Source organism: Phyllostomus discolor, chromosome 2, assembly GCF_004126475.2.
Source record: "Phyllostomus discolor isolate MPI-MPIP mPhyDis1 chromosome 2, mPhyDis1.pri.v3, whole genome shotgun sequence".
In the NCBI taxonomy this organism is placed as follows: Eukaryota; Metazoa; Chordata; class Mammalia; order Chiroptera; family Phyllostomidae; genus Phyllostomus; species Phyllostomus discolor.
Genome location: NC_040904.2, coordinates 112,261,973 through 112,284,026, shown reverse-complemented (window position 1 = coordinate 112,284,026; position 22,054 = coordinate 112,261,973). Strand labels below are relative to the sequence as shown.

Here is a 22,054-nt window from a genome sequence, read left to right as displayed (position 1 = left end):
TATTTTTTGAGAGACATTTTACAGCCTCAATTTGTTGTTTATTGCTGTCCTTCCCCTTTGTTTCCTAAGTTGACTTGATTCAATATTCTTTACAAATAGATTCTAATCACAGTTAGCACGTGCAGTCCAATCTCATTAAACAGATAAGCAGAGTCTACCCAGAGTCCTCAGATTTTGTTATCCAAAAAAGAAAGAGGGAAATTATTGTCTCGGGACCCTTTAGAGATTTCTAGAGCTTCTTTCCACCCCCTCCCCCATAAATGTGCTGTAATTATAATTTAATATATACAATCACTCCTAGGCAATGGCTCAGGCTCAAATAGGCAGCCGTTGGGTGTTGGGGTGCTCAGCTCACCGCTGCACACCCCCCCACCCCAGAGACCCTCTTTAAAGTCAGCTGCCTGCTATAAATGTTTCGGAGTTCATAATAAAGCAGGCTAGCTTTACCTCAGAACATGTTCAGGAATCACGCAGACCAAGTAAGTTAACAAGGAAAGAGAAAGGTTGTGATAAAGTTAAATTTTATCTTTCATTGCAAAACTTTTAAATGATAAAATTTATCAGCCAGTAGAAGGCCAGAGTTCTTATAATTTTAACATCAAAACATTTTTATGAGCAAAACTAACCAGAATTTAAGTCCCAGTGTAAATATAAAGTATTCTTCCTCTCTCTCACTTCACCAGAGGACTGGGTGCCTCTTCTTTTGGCAAGCTAATGCTCCATTTCTCTCGGTGCTTGACTTTGTAACCGTAGGACTCAGAGGATCCCCCTGAGCTTTCCCTCTAGCAGGTAATTCTGAGACAGATTCACCCTGTAATGTGAATCTGTGGTAAAGGTTGGGGAGGTTACTTGGGAACAGAATTCATCCTGTGTGATGGATTGAGTGCTGGTGTGACAGGAAGAGTTAGGAAGATCTGGGTTCTAATCACAGGGCTGCTACTTTCTCTGTGAATCTGAGCAAGGCATTTGATTTTTCAGAGTCTCAGTTTCCTTATTGGTGAAAGGGTTTGTAAACTGGGCATCATAATACCTGCTTCATTGTGTGACTGAGAATTTGTTGAGCTTAAATGTGTGTATGTAGCCTCTAGCCTGGGCCTAGCATTAGAGTCAGAATTTAGGAGAACAGAGATTTTGAAAGAAAGGTCAGCCTCATATCATTTATCATAGGGAGAAAGGAGATCCTAAAAAAAAAATCTTTCTATCTTAAGATTCAGACTGTAGAGTAAACTTTCTAGGATTGGGGTGGTTATGAAACTTGCTAGAAATTATTTATGAAATGAGGATTTTGTGATGACAGGAGTCTTGGTTACTAGAACAGGCACTAAACAGATGGGCGATCTCCAGAAAGGTGAAATGCAAGCCTGAACCACCTCACCTCATTCTTCAAAGGCTATCGTTTGCTCACAGAAGAGTCACTTCAAAGAAAACACAGATACTAACTATCCGTGGCTGAAGCTCACCCAGCTGGATTGTCCCTTCTGACTCCACCGATGCAACAATCCGTCCTCTAAAGGAAGAAAAGCACCAGCTCTGCACCCAGGCAGGGGGCAGAGAAAGAGAGGCAGAAGGAACAAAGAAAGCCTGAAAGTTGGAATTGTTCAAAGCCAGCACCTAAGGAAAATCACAGGGGAGCACAAAGGGGCCCCTTTGGGTGCACACTGTGCATTGTGTTTCCTGGGCTGGATTTGCAAAGGTGACTTGGAATTAAGTTCAGAATGGTGGGGTCACAAAGGGAGCTCTACTATAAACAAATTGCAGACCTCAGGCACATTGGATACTCAACACATTTTGGTTGTGTATGATGAGATTTGTTTGCAAAACTTGGGAAAGAAACTGACCATGTTATACAAAAAGGGCTAAAAAAATTCAAATCCCCACTATGTTAATAGTATTCGTGTAGTGAATATTTGAAGCCTGGTCTTCCTGTGCACACAGAAGCACTGAAGCACAGAAACTTCTTGTTATGTGATGCTTGTCTGTGGATGTTATGTTACCTACGGATTAAGGGTTAAGTGCACAGATTCTGGAATAAGCCATGACTGATTATGAATTCTGCCTCTGCCACTTACTAGTTGTTTGACCTCTCTAATCCTCAATCTCCTCATTCATTAAATAGGAGATGAGAGTACTTACTTTTTAAGATATCATACAGATTAGTGAAGATAGCATGTATGAACTGCCAAGTGCATAGGAAATATAGTCCTTGTTGTAGTAGAGAGTAATGTGCACAGTATATATTATAGTTATTCTAACCTGTGGCTGGTTAACATGCCTCTCGGGGACAGTGTTGGCTTTGCCCTTCCTTATCTGTGGCCCCAGACTGCCTGTATCTGTCTGTGGCCACAGAGGAGCCAAATGCTTACGAGTGTGAAGGGAACAGGGCAAATCCATCACCCCTACAGGAAAATCAACCCAAAGCATGTAGGTCAGTAATGTCATCTATGTCTCTGAAGCCTGGCGTTTCCCCAATAATGTCAAGAGAAGAGGGCTGGTAACTTAGACCAGACGGGAGAGTCCCATGGATGGCTCCTGCCTGGAGTTAGAGAGACTGACATGTCACATGTAGGGCCCCCGCTCCATGTGTTGGATATGAAATTGGCTGCTTTCTCTTAATTTATTTATATCAATCTCTAGTAACTAATTCGTTTCAACTCCAGGGCAATGGATGAGATGACATGGAGTACACTCTTACCCCGGAAATTTTTTTTTCCCTCTCAATGGTTATAAATACCTCCATGCTATTGTACTTGGCATGCCGCATGCAAATGGAGGTCAGGGCCCTAAAACTCATTAGGAAAGGGACAGAGGCTTGGAGCAGAGAGAGGACGGCAGAGCTGAAGCTGATAACAGTGGCCTTGTCCAGAATAGTGCCTGGGAGCTTTCTTATCTCTCCTTGGCAGGAGGTGCTGTGGGCTTCCTGTGCGAAATCAGGAGTGAGCGCTGCTTTCCTCTTGTTGTTCGGCTTCCTCCCCCCTCAAGACGGTTCCCAGCACAGTGATTATCTTTGCATCTTCAAACATGGCACAATCTACTTCCTTAAGAGCTTGATGTATTCTTAAGGCTTAAGCAAACTCCCCTCCCCCCAAATCCCGTTTCAAATGCTGTTATATAGTCAGGCTCCCAAACGACATTCTATTTTTATGGTTCCAATTACAAAGAGAGAAAAATAATAGCCCCCAAATTAGAAAACAGCCACAGAATCTGTCCTTTTTGTTTGGAGGACCTTGCACTAGTCTAGCCTATACTTTCCACGCTGGGGCTGTGCCATCCGTAACCTCCCTCAGACTTAGGGCCGGGGGCGGGGGTCACAGGTTGACAGCCCCTACCGAACTCCGGCAGCAGACGGCGTTTCCCTCCGGAAACACCCAGACGGGCTTTACTCTCACATATTTCTTTGTGTTTCCTGAAGACCAAGCGTGTGAAACCATGATCTTTGTCTAAGACCTCTGTTATCCTTTTTGCTTCTTTGGGGGAAAAAGAATGAAACGAAGTGCTTCTCTTCCAGATACAACAGAACTTCAGCGGTTTGTTGTTGTGATGGCCCATATTAAACACACATGTCTAACGTAGGTGTATGCATGTTCATAGAGGCGTCATAAACCCCATATACCTATAATGTGCATATACATTGTATATACTCGTACAGGTACTGAGCATGTGTGAAAAATGTGAGGTCAAGTACTAGTTCGAGGTATAGATGTTATAGCCTAGAAAGTAAGGAATACTAATAATGAAAACTAGGGCAAAATGATATTATGTCTGGGATTTGCTTTAAAACACTTATAGAAAATAAAAAGAAATAAGGAACAGATGAAACAAATGTAAAATCTTAGCTTTAAATTTGGGTTCTGGGTATATGAAGATTTATTATACTATATGTACTTATCAGTATGTTTGAAAATAATAACTGGAACAAATGAAACCTCTTACTAGAAACAATGTATCAGTACCTCATGCTTGTTTGTATGTTTACACATGTTTATGGAACGCCAATTACCTCCTAGTCCTTTGTTTAACTGTGAGGACAGGGTGAAGAAGTAGATGTGGCCCCTGTCCCTCTGTAGCTGTTGGCCCAGTGGGGCCTGGGAAGCATTAAATGGAAACTTAGAAAGTGTGGGTGCTCTGGGGGAGGACCTCACTGGCCAGCATGTCCAGGAGGGGAGACCAGCCAGAAGACTGGCTCGTTTCAGACTCTGGAGCCTTCCTCAGCTCCAGGCCCAGGAAGGAATATCACAGGACTTCCCATGGATCATCGCAATCCTGTCTCTCTTCCCTTTTTCTCACGTATTTGCCCTCTCACCTTCATCTCACGTAAGTCACAGTTGCCCTTGGCTCCTTAAGATCATCCACTCAATTTTTCTGGAAATTGGGCTCTAAAAGTTTCTCCTGGTTTGAATATCTCCAAAATCTGCCCAAAGACATGTAAAGCCCAGCAAACTTTCTGCTCACAATAAATTCTAGTCCAACAGATAGCAATACAAAATGCTTCAATGAAATGGTCACAGTATAAGGAAACAAAAATCAACACTTAAGTTCATCAGGAAGCAGAGGACCTGGCTGAGGGTGGCTGCAGGTCCTCAATTCAAGTTCCGCCAGCACCTGTCTCTCCTTTCCTGCCCAGACTGGCAGAAAAGTGCAAACCTTGGGACCCCACAGGTGCAGTTTGGAGGGACCTGAAGTCTCTCTCTATTTGCATTGTGTCTCAAATAAATCCATATTTAAATCTCAAGGAGTCTTTTAAGGTGAACTTGCAATAAATTCAGTGAGTGGCTCCAGTCGTGAGAGCAGTGAGGAGTCACAGAGGTCAGAAGAAGCTGTTAGACAAGGTCAGGTTGTGGGAAGAGAAGTTGTCTAGTCCGTGGTAGCTGAGCGAGTAAAGTGGAGGGATCACATACCCATGATACAGTGACAATATTTCCTTACTTTTCTGCAGTGTCTTTAATTTATAAAACCTCTGTAGGTAAATTAAGTCATGTAATGCTTATATAATCCTGTGAGATTAACAAGGCGGGTATATTTTTATTCTTATTTTTTTGAAGAGAAGACTAGTTGTGCGGGGTGGGACTAGGATTTAGGAGCCCTGTGAGCTCGGGTCCAGGACTCTGAACTAACCAAACCAAAACATGATTTGACTAGAACAAAGAGCTTCTGTAGGGTTCAGGTTGGCAAAGCACGTAGGGAACCGACTGTGGATGGCCTGGACTGTCAGACAAGGAAGCCTGGGCTTTCTCCAGTACGGTAGCAAAAGGACTCCCCTGAAAACCAGGGCATTCAGGGGTTGGTCTGCCAGCAGTTTGGGGGATGTCAGAGTGGGAAAGCCAGGGGCCAGCAAGGGTAGTTCAGATGCTGGTGCACTGCCCAGGTCAGGATGGACTTGAATGTCTTTTTTGTTGTTTGGGGGTTTTATTCAGGTAGAATGTAGGATACATGAAGTGCAACAAATGGTCAATAAATACTTAGACCAATGAAACTGCACGAAAACAGAAGCCTGCTGATGGTAACGTGTCTGAGAGAACATGCTGACTTCCGGATCCAGGTCGAAATCTCTCCAGTAACTAGTTTGAAATAATAGGAGAGATTTCATGGGCTTTTAGAATCAAAAAAGATCTTACAGATAAATAACTTCAACATCCTTATTTTATCATTAAACACTTAAAGCATGAGAAATTAAAGAGCTTGATGTGATACCCCCAAACTTGAAAAGAAATAGATTGAATATAGTAACTGTTCCATAATGTGTTTCCATACACACCAAATTAGCCCTGGAAAAAATTACCTGCATAATGGAATGTTCTGATTAAAAGCCAGCCTTTTATAGAGGTGAAATGCTATTATTTGAGATTTCCATTCATTAGCATAACTTCATTTTTTCAGTTTATATGTTTCCTCCACTACAAACTAATTAAAATCTAGATACTAAAACTTTCTAATTTAGGCATTTTTACTTCATAATTAACATTTAGAACAGGAAAGATGTATGGAGGTACATAAGTATGGGTATTTCAGATCATGGAAAATATATTTGCTATTTTTAAGTTTTGAGGACAGATATTGGGGGAAATCTAAGGAAAAGGGGAAAATGTGATTTTTGTAACCCAAGCATTCATCCAATGACTTTATTTGTTTCTTTGTTTTTGTTGTTGCCCAGTGATTCTCATTTCATCTGAAGCCTTGGGCTTGACCATGTTGCAAAGCAACACAGTAACGACTCTTTTTTTTTAAATAGGTATGACTTTTGCTCCAGTAGTGAAGAGTCCTTTATCCTGGATCCTGACAGCAACATAGGAAACAGAATCGAGAGCATCACTCAGCGCACGGCAGTAGTAGAAGGAAAGAATAAGGTATTTTTTGGAAAAATAAGCACTGGGATATTTATTCTAAAAACACACACTCAGTTCCCAGTTCTGGGTTTATTAGAACCTGACATAATTAAAAGGCTGAACAAAAATTCAGAGAGAAGCAAGTATTGAGATACGGCTCCCTGAGAGGGGCACCGAGACCGCTCTAACGGCGGCATTCTCCCACCGACCACCAGCTCCAAAGCACTGAGAACCAGTCCTAGCAGAAGAGGCGAAACTGCCTCCTAGACATCAGACTTGCCCACATCAGTGCTTCTCTGATACGCTCTGGGGGCATGTTAGAGTACTCGCCCAGTTATTACATTTGAGCCTCTGGGGTGGAGCCCCGGGTTCATAAAAGCTCCCTGGAGAGGCCAGGACTGAGAATCACTGCCATACATAAAGTGGGGTGATGCTAATATCTTGTTTTTCCCTTTGTCTTTGCAAGAGCAAAGCCTGACTATGTTGGGGTATACAAACATGCAGTGTCAAGATTTTCTGTCTTAAGATATGTAAATCAAAACCACAATGACATACTACCTCACACCTGTTAGAATGGCCATCATCAAAAAGATAAAGATAACAACTGTGGGTCAGGATGTGGAGAAAAGGGAACCCTTGTACACTGTTGGTGGGAATGTAAATTGGTGCAGACACAATGGAAAACAGTATGGAGTTTCCTTAAAAAAAATGGAACTATCATATGATCCAGCAATCCCAATTATAGGTATATAGTTGAAGAAAATGAACATACTATCTCAGTGAGATATATAAACCTCCACATTCATTACAGCATTACTCAAAATATCCAAGAAATGATAACAACCTAAGTACTCATCAATGGATGAGTGAATAAAGAAAATTCAGTGTGTATACACAACAGAATATTATTCAGCTATAATAAAGAATGAAATCTTGCCATTTGTGACAACATGGATACACCTTGAGGGCATTATGCTAAATAAAATAAGTCAGAGGAAAACAAATACCTCATTTGTATATGCAATCTAAAACAAAACAAACAACAACAAAAAAAACCATCAAGCTGATAGATACAGAGAATAGGTTGGCGGTTGCCAGAGGCAGAGGGTGGGGGTGGGCAAACAAGGTAAAGGGGATCAAAAGATACAAACTGCCCGTTAAAAATAAGTAAGTCATGGGATTTTAATGTACAGCATGGCAGCTATAGTGGTAATACTATATTGCACACTTAGAAGTTGATAAGAGCCCAGAACAGTGTGGCTCAATTGGTTGAGTGTCATCTCACAAAGCAAAATGTTACTGGTTCGATTCCCCATCAGGGCATTTGCCTAGGTCGCAGGCCCAGTCCCCTGTTGGGGAGCATGTGAGAGGCAACCAGTCAATTTTTCTCTCACACATTGATGTTTCCCAGCCTCTCTTTCTCCCCCCCGCCTTTCCCTTTCTCTAGGAACAAATGAAATCTTTTTTAAAAAGTTGCTAAGAAAATAGATCTTAAAAGTTCTCATCACAAGAAAAAAAATTGTAATTATATATGGTGAAAGGTGTTGGCTATAGTTATTATGGTGATCATTTTGCAATATATACAAATACCAAATCATTATATTGTACCTCTGAAACTAATCTCGTTATAAGAGAGGAACTTCAACACCCCCCAAAACGTATCCAATCTCACCGGGTCCAGCAGGCATCTTTTCTGCCACTCCTGTGCTACTTATTCATTCTGTTCTCCCCTAACCTCCACTGAGCCTCCACACAGCTGGCACCAGGCAAATCTCAGTGGACCTCAGACCTGCTGGCTTTTTTTTTCCTGTGGAATTAGTGAAAAGAACACGTAAAAATCTGCTATTAAAGGCATGGAATAGTGATGCTTTGAAAAAGAAAAAATATATATCAAACAACCCCTTGCCAAAATGCCCATACTTGCATGTCTTGATTTGGAGTCATCTGTTAATGTGGATGCCGTCTGCTTGAGAGTGGTTATGCTTGTGGCCTATTTATTCAGCTGTATGCATTTGAAGGCGACAAAATAGATGGCATCATTGTCTGTGTAGGATTTAACAATAGCAGTAACAACAAATAACATCTGAGTTCTTCAATGTGTGAAACTTTTTGACATACGCTAATGTCAATGTCATTTTTTGGCTGGCTAAAGTGGTTATCTCCATTTTAAAGATAAGAAAAACTAGCATGATAAGATGATTAACTCAAAGCCACACAGTGTAAAAGTGGAAAACAAAGAGCTCAAACCAAAGTCTTCCTGTTCCAAAACCCAGTATTCTGCAGACTTAAGCCAATACAGTTAAATACCAGTTAAAATGGGGATGGCTTCCATGGGACTATCAGCAATGGTTTGTCAAGGATTTAGGAAATGTTTTTATAACTACCAGCAGTTGTAGGTGGTTTATAGGGTTTTTTTTTCTCTGATACAAATGAACAGCAGTTTGAAACATTCCATGATGTGTAGCTGTCGATGAGGGGCGTTGTAATGAAATACTAGGAAAGAGGAAAGTCTATAAACTTGAAAGTTAAATTCACAAAAATAAGCTATAGAAAATAAAATGGAAAGTGAGAAGGCGAGGTGAGGTTTCTGAGTAGCCGGAACCATGAAGTGGCTACCTGACTCCTTAGAGAGTAGTAGCAGAACAGCAGGAGCTAGGAAAAGGAACTTCCCTGATTTACATGTACCTCTGTGGTTACTCAGAGGTGTTAAATATCAATCTCCAGACCCAGTGGGTACTATGCCTTCCCAGGTGCAGTCAGACTCTGCCACTTTCTGTCTTATAGAACCACGTGCAAATCAGTTCACCTCTCTGAACCGGAGTTCTCTCCTCCAGAAAATGGGACTAATAATATTTGCCCTACCTAATTTGCCTGTTGTTACAAAGGTGGTCGTCATAGTCCTGGCTGGTGTGGCTCAGTTGGTTGGAGCATTGTCCCGTGGTCCAAAGGGTCGGGGGCTGGATTCCTGGTCAGGGCACACACCTAGGTTGCAGGTTCAGTACCCAGTTGGGGTGCATAACAAGAGGCAACTGATCAATTTTTCTCTCTTATACTCCCTCTCTATAAAAATCAATAAGCATGTCCTGTGGTGAAGATGAAAACAAGAAAAAGTGGTTGTCATATAGACCCTAATGTGAGTCCAGAAATTATTGGGATCATATATAATGAAGACTATTTGTTAAGCAGTTACTTGCAATGCAAATAATAGTTAATGCTCTTTCTAAACAAAGTTGATATATATGTATATCTGTATATATAAAATATCCTTTTAGTGGCTATAACACATTAGACTTTAAGTAAATTATTAATTTTAGGTTCTAACTTTTAAAGAATTTTTTACTTTATTAATATATCTTTATGAAAAATTATCTTTCATATAATAATAACAAGTGGACGTTTTGCTATTTCAGAATGATTTGTACTGGTCTTCCCTTTCCAATTCAAACCGCCCTTATGTTCTGTACATTTTAAGAAAGTGCAGTCCCAACTTGGACTGTCACGATCCTTTTCTCTGGAGCAGAGTGTCCGCGCGCCCGGCGACAGCCCCCGCCCCACGGATCAGGGGACAGTGGGTCCGCCGGTGCACCTGTCGGATTTCAGGGACTTGCATTTTTTCCCTTTGTTTTGTTTTGTTTTGATGTAATTCAAGTAAGAGTGCAGGGGACAATAAAATTCAGTTCCTTACTGGCAGGGTTTGGCCTAGATTTGTGAAAAGTGAGTCATCAGTGGAGTTGCTAGTACGAAACGCGGAGTTTTGTATTGTTTAAAGGGGGCAGCTAGGCTGCGAGGTCTGTAGATGCAGAGTAGGAAGTAGAAGGAGCCTGGGGCAGAAAAAACGCGCAGGAAACACATATCAGCATTACTTCTGCGAGGCTGGAGAACTGTGACAACACAGGGTGTCAGCACCGTTCCCACTGAAGCCTTTTGGAGGTGAGAGTGGGAAGTGGCGCACCGCGTGCGGCAGTCCATGACAGACGCATCAGCACCGAGTCGCAGAATCCCAGTTTCTCTTGCGTGGCCCGCACACTCCCCCATTTTTCTAATTTCATTCATGTTCTATCCTTCCATCACGTGGCTCAAATGTGCCACCCTGGGTTAATTTTAGATTTTTCCATGACCTTTCTCCATGTCTCCTTTTATGTCTCCCTGTGACACTTAGGAGGAAACTATATTAGAAACATTCTGAGATTAAAATCTCTGTTCTGTATACAGAGTTTAAAAAAAACTTTTGCTGGAGATTAGGCTGAATTACACGTCATCCCATCCATTCTATTCTGTGAGGTTCAAACCATATTGTAGTGGTGAATTACTAATACTTAGCGAAAAGGGAGGAGGGAATATGAATAACTTCCGGACTTACAGTACGTGAGGAGGGTTTTCGTCAGTGTTCCTGAGTCATGCAAAAGAACCAGAGAATGGCCTTAAAGGGTCTGTTTCTAATATCTAAATTTTTGAGGTCCTGGCAGGGCAAGTAGAGGCACCCCCAAAGTGAGGGTCCAGAGCCAAAAATATTGTTGCAAATGAAAATTAATTATAGTAATAATACAATCATAAATCTTGGAGAATTTCTTTTGGTGTGCCTTGTAAAATAAATTATTATTATTTTAAACACATGCTACAACTCAAATTCTTGGCACTTTCTCTTTTAAAATATTGAGTTGGTATTTGGGTTCCAACTATTTCTTTATTTGTATCTTTTCTCCTTGAAACAATAGTATTTGGCCATGAGCACCAAAAAATGAGTTGGCCCCTTTAACACAGAAGACTCTTGCATTGAGACTTACTGCCGTCAGTCCAGACGATTGATACTCACTTATAATTCATATTTGAGCCTTTTTTCCCTGATCCTATAAAGTTAATACTTCAGTTGTCAAAAATGATTTCATTTTTCATGAAAATATGTTTAAATTGACAATATATATTCTCTGAAAAAAGAGAAGTACTCTTGAAATCAGAGTTTTTAATAAAGTTGATCATGCGATACAAGTTTCATCTTATTTTTAAGTTTTCTTTAATTATAACTTTTTCATTCATCACTCCTATTCTCAAACCATGTAACACAAAATACATTGAAAAAAAAAGCTTGTAGCTTTTGTAAAATACTAAGAAAGAAATTAATATTCCTGTACATAGTAGCATTTAGCTTATGTGACCTATCTCTGCTGGCTAAAGGAAGTATTCTCGAGGAATAAACCCAATTTGAAAGACAGTCAGAACTCTACAATAGATCTGTGATATCAGTTTAAATAGTTTTAGGGTAAGAAGTAGTTTTGTGTATCAGTTCTGCCTAGGTCTGCCTGTGCTACTGTGTATCTTTGAGTGAATCACTTAACCTCCTATGACCTCAGTTGCTTCTTGTGCAGAAGAGGGTAATACAGCCCTTTCAGGGCCAGAGGGAGGGTTAAATGAGATAATGCTTTGCACACTATCTGGCACACAGCAAGGGCTACATAAAGGTACCCAGAACCAAAGAAATAATGAAAACTCCCATCAGTGTAATTTTACAGTTCAATTTCAATAGAAACTCTGGAGAGGTGAGTTCTGTGGCATGCTTCACTAAAAGTAAGGTGTCTGTTTTAGGAGGGCCCATTTGGGCAAAATAAGAGAGACTCAAATGCATTAGTATCTCCATGGTTTATCATGAGACTGGATTCATTTCACTTCTAGGTACCTTAATTTCATTGATTATACAAAGCTCCTGAGCTATCTGGCTGTGCTGGAGTCTTGTAAGATGGCCATCCCAGATTGCCTGCACATGTCTTAAATATGGCAAATGTGTGCATCTGATGATTCTCCCTTATCATGGAGCCCAGTTCTTGTTCTTAGTTGCTTTGAGTTCAGTGAAATCACAATAATTTTTAATAGAAGCCCAAATATAACTTTCAGATTCAGGTTATTGCTGTCCATAATATCAGATATTCTCAAGCCAAATAGAAATGAGTTTTTCAGCTATTTATTGAGAAATAATAGATCTGAGACTCTAAATAAAGTTCTGCTGAGGCCCATTAGGGAAAACACTAGAGAGCTAACTCCATAAGAAGGCAGTACTTACAGGAGAGGCAAGCAGTGAGGGAGGGGCTGCAAGGCCCCCGTCTGTGTCCTGGCTCCTGAACTCAGTGTGGCACGCTGCGTCGGGCATCTGAGCCTGGGTTTGCTGAGACACGTCCTTCCAGCTGCCACCAGCTAACACTTCATTTCACATTGCCACCTATAACCTTCTCTCCTAACTGCTTTCCTTTTCTTCCATGACTCTTAAGTGGTGGATGCAATAATTCAAAGGAAATGGCTATCCAGAATTTTTTTTTATTCCCCACCTCTTACAGATTAATAATCAAAAGGGAGACACCTGAGCTCTCTTCCATTCACTTCACTGCTTATCTGTCTTTGTGTGAGTGTTTTCTGCAAAAGAGAGTAATATATATTGGATGTTCAAGTCGGGACATTCTTTATAATCTTAAAGTGGTCCTTCAAGGTTACGAATAAGATTGTCATATCCATCTCCATCTTCCTTAAAACATCTGGGCAATACCCAGTAAAAGCTCAGTCAGTGTTTGCTAAATTGAATGAAAAATGCCACATATTGTAGATACTTTCGTTTCCAATAATTTCAATAATACACTAAGAATATCTGGATATATGTAATTAAAGAGATCCAACAGACAGAAGAGGAACCATCGTGTAATACTCACTATATCATAGTGAAAATTACAGAGAATATGGAGCAACAAACTTGACTAAAAATAAGGAGTATATTTTTAGTCTTCCTGATTTGTAGACTAAAGACAAAAATAGCTTAATTTCTTGAATGGGATATGAGAACATGTAAAGTGCCTAGCATATTACTTGGCAACTCAGAAAAAACATAAGGCTTTTTCTAGAATTTGTGTTGACCACTTTAGAAAATCCGTGGTCTCATTTCAGCTCATATGTTACTTTAGCCTAGAAGCCGCTCAGCCATTATACTCCAGCTAGGACATGCCGTTAGTCCGGAAGCATCAGCACAGCCCGCACAACTTCAAAGACAGTTATGTGTGTCCAAGGAGATAGGCTGCAACAGTTTATAAGTAACTAGGTCAACATTTTAAAAATAAGTTTAAATATAAAAAATTATATTTTTTATGCTTTTTCATTTTTTTCATATAGTATGCATTACTTTTTTGCAAGGTTGGGTTGGATTTTAAAACTCAACAATTTTTTCATGTTACTAATTTTTCTCTTAAAAGAAAATAGCAATGCAAGTCTTTATGCTGTATAAATTTGAGTTTTATTACTTTTTGAGACATATAGTTTCTAAAGTGCTCTCAAGTTTACACAAATTTGACTCCTGGTCCTTTTGTAACAAGGGCCAATTTGTCAAATAGCAGCACTAAAATCTAGTGAAATGATCATGGAATTAATTCATAACTTATATCCTCATTTCCTAGATGAGGAATTTACAGACCAAGAAATTGAGTCATTGACAAACACAGGCAATAATCTCAATGAGCTCTCCTTCTTCTCCTCCAACACCATCAGGCTACAATGCCACAGTCTTTGAGCACATTAAAAAAAATGGTTCAGTCAACCTATCTCTTCTGTCCCTGCTCACTTAACACTCTAAGGTTCCTGTCCCCAGAGAGCAGCCACAATCTCAGGCCATCCAAATGAAGGGAGGCCTCGGCCTCACCTGTTGCTCTTGTTGACGTGGAACTGACCACCTCAGAGAGTAGGACGTGCAGTCCCGCATCTTAGCTTCAGGGCTTTAATTGTTGCACCAGCAGCATGAGATAAATAACCCTGAAACCCTAGTACGAGGCGGACGTCATTGGCTCCGGTCTACTGAGGACCTGCTTTCCTGTTATTTTTCCATTCTCACTGGGGCTCGGGAAGGGGAGAGCCTTCTGGTAACCACTACTCGTGCATGCATTTACTATCTTTGTTGAATGAATGAAATAGCTGAATCATTTCAACTCGCAGAAGTAGCTGACCGACGTTCAAATGGTGCTTTGTCCTATCACAAGCTAAAATTTCCTTTTCTTTTGTAGATTGCTAGCACCTTGGTTGTGGCTGACTCTAGAATTTCTGGGACCTACAGCTGCATGGCTTCTAATAAAGCTGGGACTGTGGAGAGAAACATACACTTTTATATCACAGGTAAGGCATGCATCCTATCCTCAAAAAGACAGCCTGGTGACTTCAGTTGCTCTTCAGATATTGTTTGCTGTTAGAGCACTCACAGATTGAGTGACTTTTATTTAAAGAAAATATTTCATAGAATTGTTAAAATTTGACAGCCTTCATCCTTGCCCTTAGGAATAGTATTCTACAACATCACTGAATCTTCTAAAGAGTAATTTCCCTGAATTCTCTTTTAGAGTTCTCTGTGTTTGCCTGGCTCCTGGGCTGGATTGTGAGCTTGGGATCTTGTCCTATTGATTTTCTAACTCATTTCAGAACCTAGCCCCAGGTCTGGCACACAGCAGTTGTTTAAGAACAAGCAAGGAAACCAGTTGTAATACATTATAATACAATATCATATAACTTAACCAAAAAGCTAATTGTTTCACAACTTAATTTCAACTTTTTGAGAAATAAGGCTCTCCTATAGAAAGAAATCTGAAACTGAGTTTTGATGACAATAATTAATGCACTATTTTTTTGGTAGCATTTAAGAATGTTTGGCCTTAAATAAGACCATCTCTGCACATCTTAAAACTTCCAAGGTACACAAATGGCACTCCCTGTGTCCCTCCACGGGTACAGGAAGGAAGAAGTAGCTCAAAGTATAAAAACAATCGCCTGGCTCCACACTCCCCCAGTTTCTGAGGAAACCTAGGCAGTGTGCCAACTCTTTGGAAACTTCACACTGCATGAGGCAGGCTGCAGCGGTTGCCTAGAGTTCTCCAGAAAGAAAGGTAGGTCCAATGTCCTGAGATGTATGGGCTGTCAGATCATAGGAGGGAGCCTTCTGGCGAGGAAGCCAACCCAAGAAGCTGCCCTAGGAGACACCCCGAGCAGGTTGCCGCAGAGTGTCAGAGCTGGAAGAGACCTTCGAGTCTCACGTTCCGAACATGCAGAAATGGGGTCTGCAGATGGGAGGAGGCAGACAGCAGAACTGCTCTAGACTAGACCAGTCCCTGTCTTGCCAGGTGTGAGAAGTGGAAGGACAGTCATCTTTGCATCCATTCCAAGTGGGGAAATCCTTTACATTGAGAAGCATTCAGGTAGCAACTTCACACAGATCAGTCTCAGATGATTTAGACTAATTAAGTACAAAGGTTTGTATTGTCCTGCATATTTGGTTGGAAACAAGTTACCATCCAAATCAATAGCCACCATACATGTGATTTAGAGTACAAAAGACTGAGCAACTCCCGTTTCGAACGATTGGCAAGTTTACACAAATTAAATGCACTGGCTATTAGACAGTAGAGTTTAACTCTTACAGAGCACTTGTAGAAGTATCAGTGGTGCCCTGTCTTTCTAGGAAGATAGTTTTAACACCAAGGAAACAAAGAAGAAATGTTAAATTATATATATCCTAGTATTAAAAGGTATGAGCAGAAGTAACGTGACAGATGAATTTGCCAGCGTTGAGCCAACACTCTCTAACAGAAATACAAGCCACATATGTAATTTAAAATTTTCTAGTATCCAGATTTTTAGACGGCGAAAGGAAAAAAAGTGAAATTAATTTTATTAAACCAATATACTCAAAATATTATCAATCTGTCCTTGATGTTTTTAAAAATATTGCACTGCTTTAGTTTTTAAATTTTAAATTAATTGAAGTAAAGAACTGGATAAAAATTCGGTTCTTTAGTCACCCTGACCACACTGTAAATGCGCAATAGCCACACGGGGCTCTCGGGTTCTGTGTTGTACGGTGTAACTTGAAGCCTCAGAGAAGGAGGCAGGACTTGAGAGGGTCCTGGATTTGAGGCACTACTGAGCAGAATTAGAATCTGAACGGGTAGAAAAAAGAGGACAGTGCTGTCTTGGCATTTCCAGAGTCAAGACAGGAGTACCATAAACAATGCATCTGAACACATACAGGTTCTGGCTCAAGCAAATAGCTGTTCAGTGTTTCAGCCTCTGGGGATGAACAAGCCATTCATAAGGACTGGAGAGATCAGGTCCAAATTTTGAGTTCTGAGACTACTCAGAGTTCCACAGCAGAGTGTGGCAGCACCTAGAGGTGCAGAAAGGAGCTACTCCTGACTCCCCTGTGTTCTCTTTCCACTCCTGTCTCTGCCCCACATGATGAGGGGCCATGCACCCATGTGTCCGGGCTCCCCAGCCTGCAAATGCAAACTCCTTCCACACCTCTCATGAACAGTCTTCCCCGGGACCTTGAAGTGTGCTCAGTGACACACAGTCTGGCTTCAGGAGGACGGATCTGGAGAAGAGGAAAGAGACTTGGGGCAGTCTGGAAACAGGCTTGGGATCATCTTTACAGGGAATTCTAGGATTCTGGGGACCCCCTCCCCCAACAAGGATCTAGATGTGGGACTAACATAGGCTCTGAGTGGGCATGCCCACTTAGCCCACGGACTCTTTGATTGTGAAGACGGACAGCCAGACAGAGCCATCCGAAGGCCCAGGTCAGGGACCCCTCTTGCCTGAATCTGAAGCAATGTTGGAAGAGGATGTACACATTGTGGAGGGGAACAGCATCCTCATTTCCTTATTGTTCAGCATCTCCAGGAAGAGTGCACAGATGCCCAGCGTGAGTTGCAGCACCCACGTCTCACCTGTCTGTCCCACTGAGTTCCTCCTCACTACACCATAAACCCATGCACAGTATTGTTGCTGATAGTGTCCCAGCTGGTGAAGCTGATCGAGATGATCAGCTGAATTCAGAAAGAAATTCCCTCTCACCTCCCGCCATTTGATACAGTTAATAACTGTGGAGTGGTCGAGACCTTTTCTAGATCCCAAGGCTTGTCCACAAAAAGGAGCAATGAGAATTCAATTCAAACATACCTACTTGAAGCTCTCACCATTTTTTCTCTAGAAAGTCAAGAATCTTAATCTTAAAACAGAGCACAAATTCAACCAAATTCCTATTGCCTGAAATATAATTTTTCTGAACTCTTCCCTACCAGTAATGAAAAGTTCTAGTCTTGATTGGTGCTAATGGATTCATTTGCTTACATTCATTATTTTAAAACTCATTATTATCTTTTTCTTACTCAAATCTTCTTTGTCACTAGATTTACTTTCATTAGAGAGGAGACTAAATACTCTTAGGAATATCACCCCTTATGTGTCTATTTTGTGTGTTTATGCTTGACCCTAGTGCAGATAATGCTTTCAAAAATCTGTCTAAAATTTAACTGCTTTAAACCTAGATCTGGATTTGGTTCTTTGCTGAGCCTCATTTCAATCACGTTTCTCCTTCCTTAAAATACTGGGTCCAGCAGAAGTAAGTCTTGCTCGAGTGTGGTTGGTAGGCTGCATGAATGTCTTGCACAAGATGGACAGCAGTTTGAACATTTCACCCGAAATGTCACGTGGTGTGCTTGAGTGTGATATTGTTATGTGACAGAATTACATGCTTAGGATTTTGTAATAAAAGATTCTGTAATAAAAAGGCATGCTATTTGTGCCGGACCCTGTCTAATGATGACTTAGCATTGCCTTCTAAGTCAATGAAAAGTGATGACCTGCAGCCACTAGAGCACTGCACAGCTTTGACCCTGAGTTGGGCCATAACATATGTGTAGCAGCGACTGAAAAAGCAAACCTTTCTGGTAACCACTCACTTTCTTTTTAGAGAATATTATTTCTCTTCTTCAGTAGAAGAGAGGCCTTCTTTATTCCCGCCTGACAAATGAGACACCTTCCATCCTTTTGATTTCTTTCAACCTTTTGTCTCTTTCATGAACTCGGTTCACATGTTTGACCAATCCAGTCAAAATGTCTACGCCCTTGTGCGTAGATGACACTTTCACCTAACCCTAGGTTGAACATCTCTCCTGAGCAGGGGTCAGTTCTTCTCCCCCACACCTCATAAGCTGCCATGGGTGTGATACCTGTTAGACAGTGAGTGTTAGCGGGTGCTGATGCTGCTTGTGCTGAATCTTTAACAGACACTTGAGTGTGGGAAGATTTCTTGTTTTTACTGTGAGAGTTAGAAGGCAATTCTTTCTTGGGTCTGTTTTTGTACTTAGGCAAAAAGAAAAAAAAATCAACATGGATTAAGGAGAAAAATCCCTCTGGATTCATTAAGTAGTTTTAGGACATTTTATTTATCATATTCCAGGGATCAAGAGAGAATGCCAAAAGGGTGATACTGAGACATAGATAATCACTTCTAAGAGGCTGTCCAATAACATACACCAAATTAGCTTTGGTGACAGTGTGCCCCACATGAAAAATGGACCTCAGAACCTATTGGGCTCTTTTCTTTTCCCGTGTGTGTGTTTTTGCTGTTTTGCTGGCACGCAGCAGGACTGTGGGTGTGTTAGCAATCACTGAGTGTGAAACAGGAACAGCACTGCCTTATCTCCCTGGCTTCCCAATGTCACTAAATGCATTTTATTTTGAGATTCCTGGTGGTGCTTGGCAAAGATAAACAAAATCTTCCATCAGGAAACCTGTGAGCTAATTTCCACAGGAAGTTTCAAACCACTGAAGTAAATAGAAACTCTCTACTTGGTCTCAGTGGTGTTACTTGGGCTCACTTAGGTTCCAGTACCAGATGTGACCTCATAAATGGAGTCTGTGGTCTTTAGAGAAATTATCTGATTGCACTTGGTACGCAAGACTTCTGTTCTAGTATATGTGTAAACGGGGGTGGCTGGTGTTTTGATCCTTATGCTTAGAAAATGTCTCAACTACAAAAATCTGCTGAATTACAGGGGCTATTTCAGACACCTTATTGTTATGTTAGACATGACTGTCAGCTGCTTCTGCATCTTCTGGCACATCCTTAGATTTTAATTTTCAAAGCAGGAAAACCTCCCCTGGTCTCCTCTCTCTCTGACCACTGATAGCTTCATAAGCCACTGTTACTCCCGCTCCCAGATTTCAAATGAATACTTTGGCATTTCTTCAGACGTGACACTTTATAATAAAGCCAAGCCCAGAAAAATCAGAAAAACAAGCAAAGTGAGATTTAGGAAAGAGTTGATATGATATCTAATTTTGGACTATTGTCTCTTTAAGGTTTAAAGGTTTCTTTATAGCTTTGTGTGCAAAGGATAATAATAATAATAATAATAATAGCATAACATAGAGCTTTTCATCTTCAAAGTACTTTGTAAAATGTTGGCCCAAATTCTTCGCTCAAATACAGATACACCACTAGTAACAAGCAATGCAAGGTTCTGAGAGCAAATCAGTTCAGGGCCAGTAGTAGCCAATGGCTTTTTAAAATCCTCTGGTGAAATGAGACTGGGGACCTCTCAGTGCAAAAGCTAATGAGAACTCTGGGGAGGAGAGAGAGCTCATGAGGTGTCGTCAGGGGCACTTAGAAAATGGACATGAAGGTTAGCCAGAAATGGGCACTGGAGAAAATGGCTTTTAATGACACAGACACTTTCAGAAAATGCTTAATAAGCTTTTGAGAGCAAGTTTGAGTTTTAAAATTATCTGGCAACTCTTCCAGACTAGTTGTTTATATCTTCAGAAGAAATCTTTGCTCTTTTATGTCTGAAGGGCATGATCACCGTTGAGGGGACCTGAGCAAGTGAGCTGGCTCTGCCTGGCTGCTGAGCCCACCATGCCAGCGAAGAGCAGGCAGAGTTGTGGATGGCAGCCTGGGGGGGTAGACGGGGGCGGGCCAGGGGGACGGGGCGGGGTGCTGGCGACCCAGTCGTGGGAAACTCGGGGAAGCAGTGTTCTTTCTCTGGAACATTTAGGGCTGGCATGGTTTTGACTGGCATGACTAGGTCTTTCTTCTACCAGGGACCTGGGACTTCTAGTCTCACTTTTCACAACTTACTTCGAATAAGCCTGACTGAAAAAACACCTGTGGTTTTGGTACAAATTGCTGTTATTACTTTACTATTTTGTCCATTTACCAGTAGTTCTGTTTGTGATAAAGAAATGGGAAACGTGGTTATCATCCCAAACTGTAAGAAACAGTTCCACTTTGAAGAGCGTATTTGGGCAAGTATGGAAAATGTCCCATCCTACTAAACGTTCTGTTAGGCATTTCCTGCTTTGGATGGTTGAACTTAGTTGGTTCCCACCTGCTATATTTGATCAGTGCCCCTAAAGTAAACAGATAGTCATCCTTTTAACGCTGATGCTGACAGGATCTGTAGGAACAGTTCTTCAGATCTTTGACTATCTCCTGATGAGATGCTGCCTCTGTGTGATACATTGGTTTTTCTATGAACCAAAAGTTCTTTATTCTTATTTTATAGATGTGCCAAATGGATTCCATGTTAACTTGGAAAAAATGCCTACTGAAGGGGAGGACCTGAAACTGTCTTGCACAGTGAGCAAGTTCTTATACAGAGACATTACTTGGATTCTGCTGCGGACAGCTAATAACCGAACCATGCACCATGGTATTAGCAGGCAAAAAACGAGCATCACTAAGGAGCACTCCATTACGCTTCACCTTGTCATCAAGAATGCTTCCCTGGAAGATTCAGGCACCTATGCCTGCAGAGCCAGGAACATATACACAGGGGAAGATGTCCTTCAGAAGAAAGAAGTTATAATTAGAGGTGAGCACTGCAACAAAAAGGCTGTTTTCTCTCGGATCTCCAAATTTAAAAGCACGAGGAATGATTGTACCACACAAAGTAATGTAAAACATTAAAGGACTCATTCAAAAGTAACAGTTGTCTCATATCATCTTGATTTATTGTCACTGTTGCTAACTTTCTGGCTCAGAGGAGACTCTCCTCCCAAAATGAGTTTGGAGATGATGGGAGTAATCATGAGCCCCCAGGCCTGCACTGGGCTCCCCATCAGGCTGAGGGGTCTCCCTAGGGTCAACCCAGTGACCTGGTGCACATTTGGATTTGGAGGATCCCCGCAGGCACACTCTGTGCTTTTGCTCTTTGCTGTCTTCTCCTGCCTGGTAAACAACACCTGGGAGCTGACCCCTTCCTTCCACTTTGACGCCAGCCTCTTTGTATTTTTGAGTTTCAAAGCTGCACGAACTGAAATGCTGGTTTCTGCCAAAGATGGACATGAATAAGTTAATTTCCCAGCTGAGAATGAGTACAGTTGAATTTGAGACTCCGTCGGACCTCTGCCTGGTTTTATTTTGTATTATTTTATCTATTCTTCATTTGTAAATAGCACCTAAATACCAAGTTATAATGCTTATTTATTTGAAAATGCTTTGTTTTTTTACACTAAGCACATTAATCTTAAACTGGAGCTTCTAAAGTGGGTCCCACGGGTGCAAGTGTTGGTATGATTCAGAGGTATTGAAGGTTTATCACAGCAGGAATCGGGAAAACACACCCCAATCAAGATGACTCCTGTCCCGTGTGATTCTCGGTAGCTGATCGACCAGTCCAGGGGTCAGTTTGTCCTTGCTGCTTCTGAGTGGACTGAGCAGCTACTGACAGCACCTGAAACAAAGCAGATCACACCTTTGTTTCAGATTTTTTTGTTCTCTGGTTATTCTTTTAAAGAGCTTTGTCCTGTTTAATTGATGGCATTGAAAGGTGTACCACAATCAATTATTAAGTAAATAAAGGCCATTGTGACCAGAGGTTTAATGCAGTCTTCTAAATATAAATCTAAAATTTGCCCATTAAAAAAAGTTTACTTCCCCA

General features: G+C 41.2%; 1 protein-coding gene across 2 annotated transcripts in view; it reads left to right on the top strand.

The window, feature by feature from the left end:
- The window catches only part of FLT1 (fms related receptor tyrosine kinase 1), a 188,294-nt gene that overhangs the window by 75,980 nt on the left and 90,260 nt on the right, over positions 1-22,054 (top strand). For both annotated transcript variants that reach the window (XM_036018359.1, XM_036018360.1), the window contains exons 12-14: positions 6,227-6,341; positions 14,345-14,453; positions 20,678-20,986. In XM_036018359.1, the coding sequence (XP_035874252.1) occupies positions 6,227-6,341; positions 14,345-14,453; positions 20,678-20,986 (533 nt within the window). The remainder of the gene's footprint in view (positions 1-6,226; positions 6,342-14,344; positions 14,454-20,677; positions 20,987-22,054) is intronic.